Source organism: Cariama cristata, unplaced genomic scaffold (genome assembly GCF_000690535.1).
Source record: "Cariama cristata isolate BGI_N322 unplaced genomic scaffold, ASM69053v1 scaffold6078, whole genome shotgun sequence".
Lineage (NCBI taxonomy): Eukaryota > Metazoa > Chordata > Aves > Cariamiformes > Cariamidae > Cariama > Cariama cristata.
The window spans coordinates 1-18,528 of NW_009629343.1; the positions used below are offsets into that span (position 1 = coordinate 1).

Below are 18,528 nucleotides of genomic sequence, written 5' to 3' on the forward strand. Positions count from 1 at the left end.
TCTAAAGGTCCCTTCCAGCCCGAATGATTGAATGATTCTACGAATTATAGAATTCTCTCCATTGACTTCAAATGAGCCACATCACCATATTGGTGAAATCCACAAACCAAAACAACCACTTACTGAATGCAGAAAGGTGCAATTTACTAAAGCGCAAACACAATTGCATTTTTCAGAGGGACCTCAACAGGCTGGAGAAATGAGCCAAACAGGAACCTCAAGGAGTCTAACAGGGAGAAGTGCAAAGCCCTGCACTTGGGGAAGAACAAACCCATGCCCCAGCGTGTGCTGGGGACACCCTGCTAGAAAGCAGTTCTACGGAAAAGGACCTGAGGGTCCTGCCAGACACCAACTTGAAGATGAGCCAGCCAGGTACCCTTGCAGCAAAAAAGGCTAACAGTAGCTTGGGCTGCATTAGGCAAAGTATTGCCAGCAGGTCAAGGGAGGTGATCCTTCCCCTCTGCTCTGTGCTGGTGAGGCCACACCTGGAGTGCTGGGTCCAGTTGTGGCCTCCTCAGTACGAGAGAGGTGGAACAACTGGAGAGAGACCAGCCATGGGCCACGAGAATAGGTAAGGGAACTGGAGCATCTCTCACAAGAGGAAAGGCTGAGGGAGCTGGGGCTGTTCAGCCCAGAGAAGAGAAGGCTCAGGGGGGATCTTATCAATGCATACAAATACCTGAAGGGAGGGTGCAAAGAGGATAGAGCCAGGCTTTTTTCAGTGGTGCTCAGTGCTGGGACCAGAGGCAATGCATACAGACTGAAACACAGGAGGTTCCCTCTGAACATCAGGAAACACTGATGATTGAGCACTGGCACAGGGAGGTTGTGGAGCCTCCATCTTCGGAGATAGTCAAAAGCCATCTCCGTGGTCCTGGACAACTGGCTCTAGGTGGCCCTGCTCAAGCAGGGGAGTTCCACAAGATGACATCCAGAGGTCCTTTCCAACCTGAATCATTCTGTGATTCTTAGCAACATCTGTGCACTAATTTTGTCATTTTGTCATTGTAGATTAATTTAGAGAGTGTTTGTGGGCAGGATTCCAGCTGGGAATGGCTGTCCATCAGTAACATCTCTGCTTATGGTTAAGAGGATATGCATCATAAATATATTTTTAGTCTGGATTAGTTTTCAGAAACAAACAAAAAAAACCCTGCTTATAGCCTGATAAAGAAAATTTTTATCAATCTGGATCCATCAGTATTATTTTTGTTAGATGGAAAAAATATAAAAGTTAAAAGCCTCTTAAGCTTGGATCAGTACCTATGGAAAGAATAAAATATCTACCTTCAAATAAAAATTGAAATGTGAAATTTCAACTTTATCTTTTTGACATTATCCCACCTACAAATAAATCCTCCTTTACAGACACAAGAGCTACTTCCCAACACTTTTGAAGTCATCTTCATCAACACTAACAAATTGACAGTTGATGTATACCCTCCATTGTATTCTTTCATGGATCAACAGCTTTTGAAGCTTGATGTCTGTTTTTTCAAGTATGGAAAATTAAACCATATTAAATTTTTCATAGTCCTTCCTCTAGCACAAGGCCCTTCCTTTATTCATACAAGACCTTGTCCACCAGTAGGCACACGGGATAGAAAACAATGACTACAACCACAGTTTGCCTTATCACCATTCATCCTTCATCTAGTGAGCATTCCTAATTAAGGCAGTAAATACGTAGGTGTTTTGCTTACAGAATCACATAATCAATTTGGGTGGAAAAGACCTCTGGGATCATCGAGTTCAACCTTTGCCCTAACACCACCATGTCAACTAGACCATGGCGCTGTGTGCCACATCCAGTCTTTTCTTAACACCTCCAGGGACGCTGACCCCACCGCCTCCTTGGGCAGCCCATTCCAATCCCTAACGATCCTTTCTGTGAAGAAATGCCTCCTCATTTCTAGCCTGAACTGCCCTGTGCGCAGTTTCAGACTGTGCCCTCTTGTCCTGTCACGAGTTGCCTGGGAGAAGAGTCTGACCTCCACCTCGCTACCCCCTCCTTTCAGGTTGTTGTAGAGAGCAATAAGGTCTCCCCTCAGTCTCCTTTTTCCAGGTTAAACATCCCCAGCTCCCTCAGCCGCTCCCCATCAGACTTGTGCTCCAGACCCTTCACCACCTTCGTTGCCCTTCTCTGGACATGCTCCAGCACCTCAAGGTCTTTCCTGGAAGTGTGGGCCCCAGACTTGAACACAGTACTTGAAGTGCATCAGTGCCAAGTATAGGGAGATGACCACTTCCCTAGTCCTGCTAGCCACACTATTCCTGATACAAGCCAGGATGCCACTGACCTTCTTGGCTACCTGGGCACACTGCTGGCTCACGTTCAGCCAGCTGTCGACCAACACCCCCAGGTCATTTTCCACTTGATCACTTTCTAACCACTCTTCCCCCAGCCTGTAACACTGCATGGGGTTTTGGGGGCCAAAATGTAGGACCCAGCACTTGTTCTTGTTGAACCTCATGCCGTTGGTCTCAGTCCATCGATCCAGCCTGTCCAGGTCCCTCTGGAGAGCCTTCCTACCCTCCAGCAGATCAACACTCCCACTTAGCTTGGTGTCGTCTGCAAGCAAGAGGTCATGCTGAAGACAAATTGAATGAAATTCCTGTCTGGAGACATATCATCTCATAGAAGCAAAGGTAAGCACCCACTTAAAAACTCTCCCAAGTCAGAACGACAAGCTTTGCCAGTGAGGTTTAATGCCTTCTTGAAACATAGCTGTGGAAATAATTTTCTTTTTTTTTTTGAGGTATGGACACATTTTTTCCACGGTATTGCATTCACAGATGTTGTTTCAAATACTTATCAATACTCTTCATTAAGATGTAAATAATACACATTTCAACGTTACTGCAATTAGCACTGCCATATCAGTACGTAAAATGTGAAAGTTCTTTTCATTACTATTTTAGTAATTTCTAATATGACAGATATTTGATGGTCAGTATTTGTTTTTAATTTTCACGAATGTATTATCAACACTCATAACAATGAATACAATGCTCTTATTTATAGCACAGAGAAGTTCCACAGACATAACTCAGATCACTGTCTCTGGTTTCATCTTAACTTGAAAATCCTCCTGTTCTCATCTTATTTCATATACTCACTTTCCCTCCCAAATAAACATTCCATGTCATATTATAAATAACAGGCACCTCAGTCTGTCTTCAAGGCAACGACCTTGCCCATGGATTTGTATATACAATGTTGAGCACCCCTATATAGCTAAACACTAACAGCAGCAAAGTAATTCTGCATAACAGTCTGCTTTCACAACATCTGCAACCAGTTATTGTCCATTTCCATTAGTGAACATAAAATTGCTACTTTGTACACTCAGCTATAAGCACAACAATAACCAGATCATTGTAATCTTTTCCAAATGTTTTTCGTAATTGTTCTAGCATACTGATCTGTCAATAACATTTGTAAGCCTCCCCTTTATCACGCTTCCCCCTCTACAAAGTCAACAAGATGTAAAACCAAAAATGCTTGAAAATTACATGTGAGAGCAAACGTGTTTAAAATAGCTATGCCTCTCTGAAGTGATAAATTGTATTTAAAGCACATGCATACTCACAACAAATACATGTCGCAGCAGAGCAATGGGCCTTATATAATAACCTACTATTTCCTTCTTCGAAGGCTAGTCTGGACAACAACTGGTTTCTGCCACACTTGCACACCACGTAGTACTCTTACACTCGCTAACACTCTCTGAACGTTCCCATCTAACACAGCCTCCATTTACCTGTGTTCTTAAATACTGACTGTAGTTGTCTAAGTGTTATGAATTTGCCAAGAAAGACCCCAGTCCAGTCCAATACTTAGTAATTTACCTCAATTATTAGCAGGGCTACATAGACTTTAACTAATACTAGGGAAAATCTAGACTAACTCAAACAATATAAGCCAGGTTGCTTCAAATTTCAACAATTTGGCTGAAATTAGTGACTGGCTCAAGATGCTGCTGCCTTATTCTAGAGCTTATGAAAGCAGAGATAAAAGAGAAAACATCCCTTCAAGTCATTTTGCCCATGTTTTTATTACCCTGCAAGGGTCATATTCCTGCCTTGTTTTCATATTTGTGGCTTTCACTGACTTCAAGGTCACCTTTTCAAGACAACAGATGTCACATTTGCATGAAGGAAGCCTAAAAGAAATGCACTAACTTATCACTGTCACTTTTGAACACCACACATACATTTAAAATCAAGGAAAGCATATACGGCTGAAACTTACTCGACATTCCCTGCAGCTCTTGGTTAATACTCGTTGACCTTCTGCTAGCACTTTGCCTCCATAGATACACTTTGCTGTAGTTTGAGAGGAGAAGGAGGGAGATTAAAATTAAATAAATTAAATCAGTATTTAAGTAGTAAGAAAATGCAAGGTGTACCACAAAAGTAAAACCAGTATTCACATACACTGAAAAAATATGAATACTTTAAAATATGATGCATTTTGTTTTCATCAGAAGTCAGTATTATATAGAATTACAAACAAAGTAGCTAATAATAAATTAATTTTAAAAGCAAGTAGCATCTTTACCCAAACTAAAGAGAAGGAATAAGAGTATCAGATGCTACATCCTGGACCAAATTCATCAGTATTCAATATAAAACATTTTCATTTCTGACATTCGGTAGATTAGCCACAGTATTTGTGTTACTAGAGGTCTTCATGACTCACTACAAGAACTGGAGACACTTATTAGCATACTGTTCATCAAGAGAATAATATAAGCACAGATTTCAATTAAACCTTCACATTTTTTGTGGGCACAAAGGTGAACTCTTCAACTTGCTAGAACACTGCAAAAATGAATTCAATGCAGCAAATGACTGTACTGAATCAACAAACTGTAAAAATCTATTTCAGAAAAAGATTCTCAAAGCACACATGAAATAAGCAGATTTCTCAGGAAACTGAAAGCTCCTACTAAAAAATTCCTGTCTGAAGTTTTGATCCTTCTGATAACCAGATAAACAGCTCCAGAACTGAATCAACAGACTAGAACTCGTGAGCACTCCTCATTCATTTCAAGGCAAAGCCAACCAGCTCAGGACTACTGCCACTGTGAAGAAGTAGGTAACCTTCAGCAGGGCCACAGCAGTGTACAGCTTGGTCAAGTATTACCATACCTATCACAGTCCTCTTGGAACTAGACGTTTAAATTTCCGTTCCAGAGGAGGACAGTAAATCCATTAATTAAAGAGAACAGTTGGACTATTATGATCTTACACAAATCAAGTATCCATCATAAAGGCACTCTACATTACTAACAAGATCAATGCTAAACACTGATAACTTTTTGTTGGGGTGTTTCAGCTTTCTCTGTGCTTGATCGGTAACAGTCTGATCTACGACACTGAAACGAGAGCTGAAATCCCATGTTGCAATTGAACAAAACAGTAACAGTTTCCTGAGTCAAGGCACACGCACAGTGAAAGTGGAAGCGTTCGAAGTACTCTCTTCTCAAAAAAAGCTACAGACTATCCAGTAACTGGTTTACCCTCAATTTCTCTTCTGAACACCAAGGTAAGGGAGCCAAGCACTTACAGGTGCATGTGTGTACCTCTTACAGGTGATTCCAATAGGAGTATTCTACAGCAGCAACTGTCACGTCATAGCCAGTTTGATTCCCAAATTTTAAACATAAAGGACTACTAGATCAATTTTCATAAACCTTCAAACATAAATTTGCTTCTACGGACTTTTTGTTAAAACTTACACTCTTGAAAATGCACATTTCTTTTTAAAAAAAAAATTAAGAGCACAGGATTTTCAGAACAACTGAATTTTCATCATCAAAAATGCATTGAAAAAACAGGCTTCCTCCCTTTGGTATCCTAGTTTTCTTCATTTTTCTAAAGCTGTCCTAGTTTTTATGCCCGAGTTGTTGTGACCTCTCTTATAAAGAAACCTTCAGATCAGGAAGCTTTGTTTAAATCAGGAATCCCAGCAACTATTTTGGGGAGACAATGAATTAGAGAAATTTCCTTTTTCTTTCTGCCTATTCTTCTGACATGACTGCTTTTAACTAAAGAATGGTCAAACTAGAAATCAAGTTAATGCACAACTCAGAAAAATGATGAGATTTTAAACAAAATTATAGTCTTTTGTCAAATATTAGTTGAAAGGCTAACACAAGATGGCAGGGATCAAAACAGAATGCCCTCATTTTTAAAACCCTTAACATATCAGACATTAGAGCTACTTTGTTAACCCTCAGCTAAGACAGGAAACTGTTCAATAATCCAGCCATTCAATAATCCCTAGAGACAGCAAATTACAACTGATGATTCTATCACAGCTAAATAGGAAAAGCACAGAGAAATTAACACCTGCAGTGCAGCTCTTCGGAAAGCCTCAGCAATTACTATCTACCCAGAAGTGACTGATTGTGGCCCTAGCACATCATTCTGTCAAGGAGCTGGCATTTACAATCAATTTCAATCAACTTCCATACATCTCTTTGCATTGACTGACATGTTTAGTTCTTGTCAGAATAACGAGTCAAGTTTGTGCCAATCACTGACAAAAGGCAAGTTTGATTGTTCATCTTTCCATTACAAATAACAGGAACACAGTTTACTCATGGGGATATACATTGAATCTAAAATTTTGCATCTTAGAGTTTCTTTGTGTCAGATTTTGACCATTATGCACACATGTGTGTCAGCAAAGAAGTATCAAGAGAAGCATCCAACTTCATGAAAGAACTTTCTAGACTCCCAACATTACAAATAAAAATATTTTGAGACAAAAAATACAGGGCAGCATGGCCACTTTACCACTCAAGTACTCTGTTCATAAACATCTTTTAGCAAGCAGAATACTCATGCTGACATACAGTTGAGAGAAATGAGATGGCATGAGTAAACAAGAGCAAGTGCAAGAGATCACAGCTAAAGGACATTTGTGCATGGGGCTAATGACTTCTATGACTGAAGATGGGTGACAGAATGCTAAAAAAAGTGTTACTATTTTGCTAATAAATCTTAAATTAAGAGTCTTAATGGATTCTTAAAAATGTCTTAATGGATTCTTGAAAAACTCATGCATGAAGTTTACTAGTCTCCAAGAAGCGGGGTGGGGGCGGGGGGAGATAATTTGTGCTTCTTCAGGTAAGACTGGCATCAGTATTCAGCTAAAATCTCTGTATATAAATAGGTTTTGCCCTTTTACTACTATTAAGGCAACAAATATTGAATATTCCTTCCAGGAATGTTACTTACAGCTTTCATTTCCAGAAGAACGAACTGAAAGCTGATGATAACACTGATCACAAAGTTTACTTTTTTTTTTTCTTTCTTCTCATTAATTTATTTTGAAATTAATTACAGTAAACTATCACTCCACGCAGTGATATTAACCCAGGGTCTGAAATTTTGTCATGTTTATTTTAATGAATAACCTTCCAATCCAAAATAAAAGACAGGGAAAAAAGATAACAGCTCAGTTTATTACTCATTGCTACAGAAAGTTCAGACCATAGGCTTAATGCTCCTCAGCATCAGCAGGAGTTACAAGCTGAAGCCAAGTAAGGCTTCCCAGCCCCAAACAAGTAGATGAATAATTTTACACTGACCTTAGGTAAAAAGAGAATCTTAGAAATTTGCAATGCTTGTTCATTTTTCAACAATTGCTTGTTTGTTTGTTTTCTTAAATCAAGTTTGCCACTGTGACTCGTATTACCAAAATTACCAGGATCTATGAAAGTCATTATAAAATGTGCCCACTTTGAGGACAAGTTTAACTCCGCTTAAATAGAGGGTGAAACTAAAAGCTCTGTGTGATATACTTACCCTTGCATATTTTGCAGCACTGGCTTTCCACATGCACTGGGAGAGCATCAGGAGGACAATCAAGAGGGGGACAGGACATCCTTCGGCACTCCACAACTCCACTCTAAGCAAAGGTTTTTAAACACAAAATTCAACTACAACTGTTGTAATTAGTGAGTATTTTATACAAAACACAGAAGACCGAAAACTATTTAAGTAAATGAAAATAGCATTGTGGATTACAGACCCATCCTTCAGTAACAAGTTTAATCCTGTTCAACTACACAATTGCACCAAAACGCATCTGAAGGTGAGGCACCCCATTTTGATACATATTACTGGTCTTACTCCACTTTCCCTGAGTAAAGCACATTAAGTGGAAAACATAAGCCCATATTTACAAGAACATAAGCACCACTTTCTGTAGGTTGTGCCAACCATCTTTGAGATTTTTAACAATCAGTTTTCTATTTTCTTGAGCAAACAAAGGCTCTCTTCAGATATTTATCAAATAATTTCAACGAGACACGATTTACATACTAATTCTCTTCTGTTTCTCAGTAATAAACACTGAAAACAGACTCTGCAAGCTTTTATCATGCAAGATGCAACTAAGCATCTATGAATACTATTAAGATAATGCTTCCTTTTTGAAAAAAGCTACTGCAGTGAAAACAATTCCAGACCAAACAGGGACAATGCCATACTTTCACCCCAAAACCATAAAGTCCTCACATATAATTAGAACAAATAAGAAAACATTGTCAAGGGAAAGCAGATTTTATTTTTGAAGCTTGCACATAAGTAATGCCAAATTTTTGTTTACTTATTTTACCATTTCCCTCCCTATTATTCACACTGCCACTAGATGCATACTAAAGACATAATAATTCTCAGAGTTAACATTATGTATTCAAGGACCATTTTCACATTTTAGTTAGGTCCTAGTCCTTAAACTCTTTGGAAATTCTTACTTTGCATGTGCAATTCCTGCAGTGATCATCTTCAACCCATGAGTCTTTATCTCTATAGATCAATCCATTTACTTGACAAGTCTTCTCACAATGGCAGTCTTCCAGTTGACTCAGTCTTGTTTCTGCATAATTTAACTATAAATGAAAGTAACTTGATGAGACTTCTGCAATTCAAACACACAATTTAAAAAAGCAAATATGAGAAAGCAGTATACTTATTTTTAGCTGAACCAAGTTTCTCTACAGCCTTTCAAACACTGAACCAGGATGTCAGCAGGTACAAACTAACTCTACTCCTCAGACTTTGATGGAGCTATCCATGCTAACAGACAACAGTTTACGACTCATGCAACTGTCTTTTGTACTGTAACAAACCCCACTAAGAACCCTTCAGGAACATCCAGGTGTTACCAAAAGTACACAAACTACAATGGTTTTTAAAAATAATTTCTTCATTGCTCATCAACATGATTACAAGTCAAAAAGCATGAAGACTGGCTGACTGACTTTTCTTAATCATCCCCGTCTCATCATTATTAAGCATCAGCAAGACTAATACTTTCTGACTTTTAGAAAGGTATTAACCTTATAATAGCAAGTGAGATTTAGAGGGGAAAGAAAGGATTTTAATTCATTGTAGTACAAAATATTCTGAGACTGTGATTAATGGAGAAGCCATGCACCTGGAGTAAACCTTGGGCTGGTGGCTAGCTCTTAACACTCCTTGCTGTTCCCATTACCTCGTTAATTCCAACTCCTAAAATGCATATCAAGAAGCTAAAACTGATGCATCTTTTCCAAGTGTTACATCTGCATGCTAGCAATTGCCATGTTTACAGATGAGATACTATGCAATAAATAAGTGGCAACAATGCTCATTCATATAGCAGCAGAAAAGGAGAAGGCTTTCTGAACCACCCTCTCTCCTAAGCCATATCCAAGACCTCGCCTTCGTACAAGTCACCATCTTACCATTCTCCAGAGAGGAACAACACCTGTCTACTCACACCTCGTACCCCGTGCCATCATCTCTAATCCCTAAGAGCACGCAAAATGACTTCCCCATTTACTAATACTATAAATAAATAAATAAATAAATACTGAGTTAATATTTAGAAGTAAATATGTGCTTTCTTCAGGCCCCAGAACTGCCATTGCTCTAACAACTACCCTGGTGCCAGTTGGATAAGAGTTTCTCAAGGTCTTGATTTTTTTACATTCATATTTGTCTTATGCATCTAAGCCTTCACACTGAAGCCACTGCAAATAGCAAGGCTACCTAAATCTGGTACAAGACAAGATGAATGCATACTCTATTCTGCTATAAATATGATGTTATTATCCTACATTATAGATTGCTACATTTTAATAGTAGCAAATTCTATAAAAAAGGAATGCATAGTGCTATAGAATTTTTTACATAATGCTGTATACCTGAATTGCATATATTTCCATCCTCTAAAATTCCACCCACTTTAAATGAAAGTATTCTAATATATCCTTTTTCATTCATGCCAGTAAAAGAGCAATTTATTTAGGGGGAAGAAAAAGAAAATAAATACTAGGCGAATTTCTGTGATTTTTTTTTTTTTTTCCCCCTCTGCAGTCCTCATGACAGAAAGCCCTGAATAAAAGCTCTTTATTTCTTAAGTTGTTATTCTGGGATAACAGGGCACTGATACTCATCTCCCCCAGACTCAGCATGATCTGGTGACTTCGAAACCGCTTTTAACATTTTAGAGTCAAAAGTGTCCTCTTGCTGAGCTGCTTGTTTTCAGCAGAAACCCTTTTCAGGTCATTATATTTATTCATTTTATTTACAGTATATAAAATACATCCAGTTTTGTTAAAAAGGTGTTTGATTTGTCTTACACTTCTACTTTATTTACATATCTTGTTATTTTGGATTTTTTTTAAATGATTATTCCCATATAAATGGGCCATACAAGTTTTAGAGAGAAAGGACTTTACAAATAACCAGATTTGAAAGTGGTACTTGACATTGTCTGTTGTCTGTCCTAGAAATTATTCCCTAGAAAAAGAAGAAAGCTCTAACAGAATAAATATTTTCCTTTTATTAATTTTTTCCTGTCATTTCCATTATCTTGGTAAGTTTTATTTACTTAAAAATAATTTACCTCCTGTTCTAGGAAATATCTTTAAACATAGCAAATCAATCAAGTAGGTCACTAGAAGGACGGCATGCAACAACAAACCCTCCAATACACAGAGGTCAACGAATATATCACAGCCCACAGAATCTGTTCAGAAACAACCTTTAACTGTTACCTGCTCTACTAGAGTGACCAGAAACAGTCTGTTTGGTTTTAAGCTTCAAGTCTTAGTTGAAAAACTTCTATTGAGCTCAATAAAACAAAGAATTCCTTAAAATTAGCTGAGCTATCCTTCCAAATGTTGCCAAATGCACACAACTAGATCTGCTGAACACTTAAAACATCCGTAGAAAATTCTTAAGCTTCAAACATTTTTTTAGGTTATGAATAGAAACAAACTAATGACAGAGAAGCAGCCAATACCATACCAAACATTTTCCATATACTAACCAAATCTTAAGTTCTTAATATTCAGGAAAATTTGGCTAGCTATTATTCACAAAACTTACTTAACACATTCCCTGTTTCCCCATAACTGAAAGATGACAGACTTCTGTTAAAAATGTATTGTTTCTGGCAAAATGAATAACAAAAACATCAGAAAATCCCCAAACTATCAGAATTTACAAGGAAAATTTTGTTATTCATAGAAATATTCATGGCCATATAAATCCATGCTAAACAAACCAGATTAACTAGTCCATCAATGAACCCAAGTGCTTGATTTTTCTTGGTTTTAATCAAACTCAAGTTTCAAGCTTTCTGACCTCAACCAAGGAAAGATTCAGTAGAAAGTTTTGTGCTGAGAGTCTTCATGTAACAAGCACATCTGAAAACAACGCACACCCTAGGGTGGGCCCAAAATTTACCAAAAAAAGAAATTATATTCCACCCAAAGAAATACAGGAGATGCCCAGACTGATTTCAGTATATTGTTAAAGTTGCATTAACGATTTTAGCCATTATATTTAAAGCGGAGCCAACAGTATTCCAGCATGGCAGTTGAGAACACTGAAATCTAAGATGATCCTTTTCTCCTGCAGCAAATTAACATTTTAGCCAGATTTCTAACACTCTGACCTATGGTGTCTCTTTATTTAAGGACATAAGATCAAATAAATTAAACATATATACTGGAAAGATTCAGAATTAATACAAATGATGACAAAAATAAGCTTAAAAAGCTAACATTTATTCATCTTTAAAAGCTATGTCTTCACAAGACATAGATAGGAAGAGGACACAACGGCGGCTAGTTTGTTACAGTTCATGATCAAATGCTCTTGTATATAGCACTCCATGACAATCTGCTACAGACAATGCTCTGCTGGGTCCCTTATATAGCCCCTATGTCCCATTCTGAGCCAGTACTAGACTCATGGGACCCTGATGTAAAGCCCAAACAAGAGGGTACTCTCTCCTCCTGCCTACCTACTGCATCATTTGCACTGCTATCAAAATTATTGGAGCCTGCAGCCACTAGTCTCATGTTTTCTTCCCAGGGAAGCCCCCTTCTGAGCCTTCATAGGTTTACATTATAAAAACTGCACATACACGTTCATTGCAAACAACAGTCACTGGTCTATTCAATGCTGTAATACTGCTGCAACCTAACATAAATTGACAGAGAAACTGAAATCCTAGTTATAGTGAAGCCTAAAAGCAATAACTGGACATCAAACCATGGGGCCCACTTTTTCCAAAACGTCACGTTCATGTTCCACGTCTCTTGGTGCAAGACCAGCAGCTGGGGTTCATTGCTCATGTAACATTAGAAAGCTGTTCTCTGATCACCTGCCCTGCTAAACAGGATCTCGGCAGGCAGCTGCACAGCCCTTCTAAGCCTTGCTCTTGGCCTTGCCATACATCATTCCTATATGATATACATGTATCTACATTAGTACCACTTGTGGCTATTGTCACAAGGACTGAAAAGGCAGATACAAACCTTAATGCTCCCCTCAAGTCTCTCCATTTTTAAATTGCATTTGTCCACCAAATTAACTTCCTTTCCCGCTGCATGCATCCTTCCTGGATAACAGTATTTCTTTAACAACTGCAATGAAACAGTCCATGCACTGCTATAACAGTGGAACTTGCAACGAAGGATTATCCCACCATCGCTTTATGGAAGCATAGAGTCTTTGCAAAACAAATCCTGTGTTATTTGCTTCCTCCCATAAAGTACTAGCAAGTAAAAATATAATTAACAGCAGAGAAAGCAAGTTAGTACAGTGCATAATTGGAACTTGCTTGTACCACCAGCAGGGTTCAAAATAATTGCCTCTCTTTCACAGTACAAGCAGCAAACTGAACTAAAAGCTCCACATTTCGCATTTGGAGTCAGCCTGTCCAAAGCACATCAGCTGAGTAAGTGGACTGTCAGTATAACGCGCACACTAAAAACAAAGTTTCCTCCTTCCTGTTACGAAGGAAAAGAACACTTAAAGGCAGCACAGTAAAAAATATAATGCTTTTATGCTAGTAGCAGTACTATGCAAATGCTATTCTTGAAATCCCTGTTCGGTAACTACACTGAGATTAAAGGCATCTACAGGTTGGTTGTAGTTGCACTTAAATCTATAAGTAATTAATGCATAAAATGAGACAATTAATTGCCCTTTTCCACAGAGCAGTTGGCTCACCAATATTAACCTCAAAACATGTTCACAGATTGCCCTTTAACACCCATCAGGGGTTCAGTCATCTCTAAAACACAACTTCACCACAGCCTTAGCTGAAGGGCCTTGTCAAACACAGAAGTTGACTGTGTACTGTGGAAGTGGAGCCTGAAGAAAATCTTCAAAATCCCAAACAAAAAAAACCACCACTATAACTTCTCATTTGTCTCTCTCACAATCCAAACATGGCAGGGGGGGAAAAAAGAACATCAACAAAACAAACAAAAAACCAAACCAAACAAAACAAAACAAACAAACAACCAATCAGAAAAAACCAAGCACACACCACACCACCCAGAGTTGGGTTAACTTTTTACACTGGTAAAAACCATTGATCAAAGGTGATGTCAAGATCAGCACAGCCAGCAGCTTCACAGGCATTTCCATTTTGGGGTCTCATTTCAGCTCCCAGGAAGGAGACTACACCAATCCCAAAGACTTCACAGGACTTCCCACAGGCAAACACACACCCTCTGACAGCATCACATGGTGAGGAAACTGTTGAGGGATTTCAATCCTTTGTTTCTGCATTTATCCCTCAGCATGAAAAGGGAAATCATGCTAAGGCTTCTTACAAATAATCAGACCCTGGGCATTTTGTCACTATCTTATAAATAATAAGGTAAACGATAGACACTTCATAAGGCTTAAGTGACATCTGTGAAGCTGTATCTGTAAGCCCACTGCAGACAGGGCTACTGGCAGAAGGAGGCAAAAAAATAGCTCTACCATGAAAATGTAGAATAATTGCAAAAGGAATAAATACTTTCATGTTGGTCTTGGCACAGAAGGAAATGGACAATTGACAAAGAAGCTTAGGTACCTACTTTTGCAGTCATTTTTGCCAGGAGTTCTTGCAAATCCATGATTCCTTGCACCAGACTTAAGAAATCACTGCAGGTCGGGCATGCTCAAAAAAGGAAGAGTAAAACGAAACAGAAAGGAAGAGAACAAAAGACACAATAACCCATAAATAACCAACAGTATATCAGACTTGATTTATCTGAACATAAAATGCAATCTGTTTACAACGAATTTTTGCGTTCTGGAAGTCAGCACATGCAAAAATGACAAGCCTGAAAGTATTATTTTTAAGACAAAGTAATTTGTATGAAAAATCTCAAATATAGAGAATAAAGAAATTGCTACTTACTGCGATTCAGATTAGGACACTGCGTTATATATCCATTAGGTATAAAGATGACTTTCACATCTTGAATAACACCCTTTGTAAAAGAAGAGAAAACTGGTAATACAGATTACAAGCATTCACTTAGACCTGTATGAGCTGATTCACAAGTCATTTCTTAAGTGGGTACAAAAAAATTGACCAGTTCACTCTTCTTGTGAGGAAAGAAGGTGGACAAAAATATAACAGCTCCTCCTATCTTCCTGCGTGTTTGGATATTAATTTTCATAAAACACAGAAATAATACTGCTTTGTCTTTTGCAATCACCAAATATAAGCTGCTTAAATGTCTTAAAATGGGGCGAGACTGGTGAAAAAGCAGTGAAATAATATCCGTTATTCCAGCCTATGACACACTTTTCCAAAAGACAAAAAGAAAACACCAATTCACTTTAGAGATTTAGCCAAGTAAGACTGTGAAATCAAACTTTATGAAAACAGAAGTATATCGTGCAAGAGGTAAGTAAGCATCTACACTTCTGTTGTTTGGTTTAGTTTAGCCTGCTAGCTTTGTATCTCAACAGGCAGTTCATGTAATCGTGCCACCAGTTAGAATTAAATCCTCACGCTAACCCAGACAGATCCCCTATGCAGGACTGGCAGAAATCAGGACTCCAAGGTCAGAGCCAGCTACTGCAGGTTGTATGAAGCCTGGAAACTGAATCGGGCAGGGCAGGAGAGAGGAAGGAACAAAAGGTCCAGTGCCGGCTGCATCCTCTGTTGTCCCTGACTTGCAAGGATAGCCCTGACGGAAGCAGCAGACAGGAAGGGTTGCCCAGTACCCCTGCACACCTGGGTCCTGAAGAACCCTAGATCCTTCAAATAGCCTAGAAAATGCTGAAGCTTGTGTTTGTTCTTTTAAGCTCAGTACAAAGCTCTTGCTCCATCTTTGGCTGTGTAACACACTTACTCCACAAGATCCACTAGCTCTAATAATATCACAGTCACTAAGGGAGAGAAGCAAGGGAAAACAAGGGACTTCTAGTGCTCCTATTTGCCCTTTCCCTGACTGCTAATCAGATGTTGTGACATGGTTCTTTCTCCTCCCAGACGCAGAAGAATTTCTTTAATTTGAAAGGAAATTTATCATCGTGGCAGTTATCTAATTAAATTACTGATTTGTAAGACTATGTTTTAATTTTCAGTTAAATTGCAACAGAATGAATTTTGCAGACTGAGTACATAGTCACTGGCTCAAAACATTGAACTCCATCTGTAAATAAGATAGAGGCCTCAGATAGCCCTTGAAGCCTGGCAAGTACAGTAAGTAACATTTAACATTTATGTGTTCATTTGCTAAAACAGCAGAAGGTAATCAGCAAGCACTGTTTCCTGCCTACTGTTTCCTGATCAAATATTAACTGAAAATATTAATAGACATAATCAGATCACAGTCTGTCTTACAGAACTATACACATTTATTAACCTTTTCATCTATGAGAATAATGAAACTGTCATAATAATGAGAAGTAATACTGTCACTGGAAATGGAACATCCTGAAAGCCATTTTACATACCTTCTTCTCACAGTCATCAGCAAGAAATTAGAAAGTGAGACATAAAAATATATTTCAATGCTTAAGTCTCTCCAGTGAAAAGCTCAACCAAGAGTAAATGAGATTACAAAGTTTCATCAGACCGTATCACAAAGCTAACAAGACATCATCCAGAGAGAAGTGATGTCTTCCTCAGCCTTTTTTTTAAAACTGCATATTGAACTTTGCATACGTTTGTTGCATCACAGTCCCACAGCTCAAATGTCTTTTGGACAGAATTGCATTTAAATATAACCTGAAGAGGAAACACAACCACTTTTTTTGTCTTAATTTCTGGCTACATGAAAGCACATTACCAGGGAAAAAACTAAGAACTTCAATTCACCAATATAGATGCCCTCTAAGTCTATGAACCCTCTGAAACAGAATTAATACAATCAAATATAGAAGGGAACCTTCAAAGAGCAGAGATTTTGCTGATGTATTTTTTTAATAGAAAGAGTTCATTATAGGCAAACACTTATTACAGCCATAATTATTGTAACACATATGAACGAACTTGGATTATTCCTCCTTCGGCATTAAGTCTAGGTTGCCAAGAGCTTTCTGTGACCATAGCCAGAAGAAGAGTTAGGCATGCACAGCTCCCGGGGAAAGCCCAGGGCCTGGTTCACTTTGGCACAAAGTGGAGTTCTTCAGTCCACATTGTGTGAAAGGGCATCAGGATTTGGCCTTAATAAGGAGATGTCAGTGGCCAAAATCTTCCCAGTTTTTCCCTTCCCAAGCCAACATCACCTTTATGTTATCATTAAAGCATTTGGCTAATTACAGCCAAAGCTTCAGTTCAGCCTCAGGACTCACTAGCTTGAAGAGTCTTCATCTGTGCAGACAGATTACCAGCTACAAGATTAAATTCAGGCCTGCAGCACTGAATATCAAGCCCATCCCATGAGGATGTAATACAAAACCCCTGTTTATTGCTCTTCTCATGTCTCTATTATAAATAGGGGACTCCTCCCACATTCTGTGAAAAGGCTCATGAGCTCTCCGCTTCTGCACTTTCACTTCGTCCACTGCCTTTCACCCTCTTTAAAACCTACTTCTCCCACAGAGGTAATGCATGCCACACAGCTGTGCAAGTTGCATTGGCCAGAGCCGGTGGAAGGCTCTGCACGAAGGCACCAGCAGACATGCCCGAAACCCTGTGTCTAGGCAATGCTACACCAACACCACCAGATCTCCACCAGATCAGCACTGTGCTCTTCTACACCGGGCAGGCATGCCCCATGCCAGGCTCTTGAACAGCTGTCCTTGGCACTGTCATTTCCTCACCTTAGTCTGTACAACTCCAAGAACAGAATGACTACAGACACCCAAGTACACACATGATGCTGTACAGTAAAAATAACCAACATACTTCTCAAACACCTACTGTACAATCCCCAGACACAGCAGCAGGATCAATACAGCCTGCTATAGCAGATATGAAAATTACTGCCTTTCGACATGAATCAACTAGTCAGCAATGCATTAATAAGCTCATTTCTGCAGCAGCTCTTTGGGAGGAGGTTACAGGGAAGTGTTCTACCCAGCGATAAAATGATTTTGCAGATAATTCTGATCCTGACAGCAATCAGATTCATCCTAGAGTGAGGGTTCCCTGGATGTCTGCTATCACTCTCTCCTTCCTGTCAGTCACATTTACTTTGGTTTCCTAATCTGATTATAATGGTATTCTCTAGCCTTAAAACAAATCTTGGGTTTGGGCCACACAAAGAAACCTGAAGGGTCAACATGTATTTTTTGAAGGAAGTAATTCATGAGATTCCCTTCAAAGCAAACAGACAAAGCTATCTTAAGTCTGCTCCGCATTTGCTCCCACCAGTGCTGTGCTGTAACCATTCCATCTTGTCTGAACTCCAAATGCTTGGTCATAGCAGCTAAGTTACAACTAGTAAGAGATACTAGTTGTAAGGGGCGAGACTTCAATTCCCTTGATTATGCCATAGAGTACTTCATTCCCCAGCAAGGCCACAGACACAGCAGGGCTAGTCGTGGAATAATCACTGTAAGTAAGGATGTGGAACAAAAGCATAAATAAGAAAAATGGCAGCAACTGGCCACAGTGACTTATAAATATCATACCCCCTCCTTCCTCTTCTGATATACTGAAGAATTATGACCTAAAATAGGCATAAGAACATGGCCCAAAATATGCTTTAATGTTACTCATTTATGGAGAGACACAACAATTAAATAACTATCATTAAA

The 18,528-nt window shown here is 38.9% G+C and overlaps 1 protein-coding gene across 1 annotated transcript in view; it reads right to left on the minus strand.

The window, feature by feature from the left end:
- Positions 1-4,255: 4,255 nt before the first annotated feature.
- Positions 4,256-18,528, minus strand: part of LOC104165473 (protein kinase C-binding protein NELL1-like) — a gene marked incomplete at its 3' end in the record, with an annotated part of 71,938 nt that continues 57,665 nt past the window's right edge. The window contains exons 5-9 of the mRNA XM_009705117.1: positions 14,726-14,798; positions 14,400-14,482; positions 8,778-8,912; positions 7,825-7,927; positions 4,256-4,329 (exon numbers count right to left, since the gene is read on the minus strand). Coding sequence (XP_009703419.1) covers positions 4,256-4,329; positions 7,825-7,927; positions 8,778-8,912; positions 14,400-14,482; positions 14,726-14,798 — 468 coding nt within the window. The remainder of the gene's footprint in view (positions 4,330-7,824; positions 7,928-8,777; positions 8,913-14,399; positions 14,483-14,725; positions 14,799-18,528) is intronic.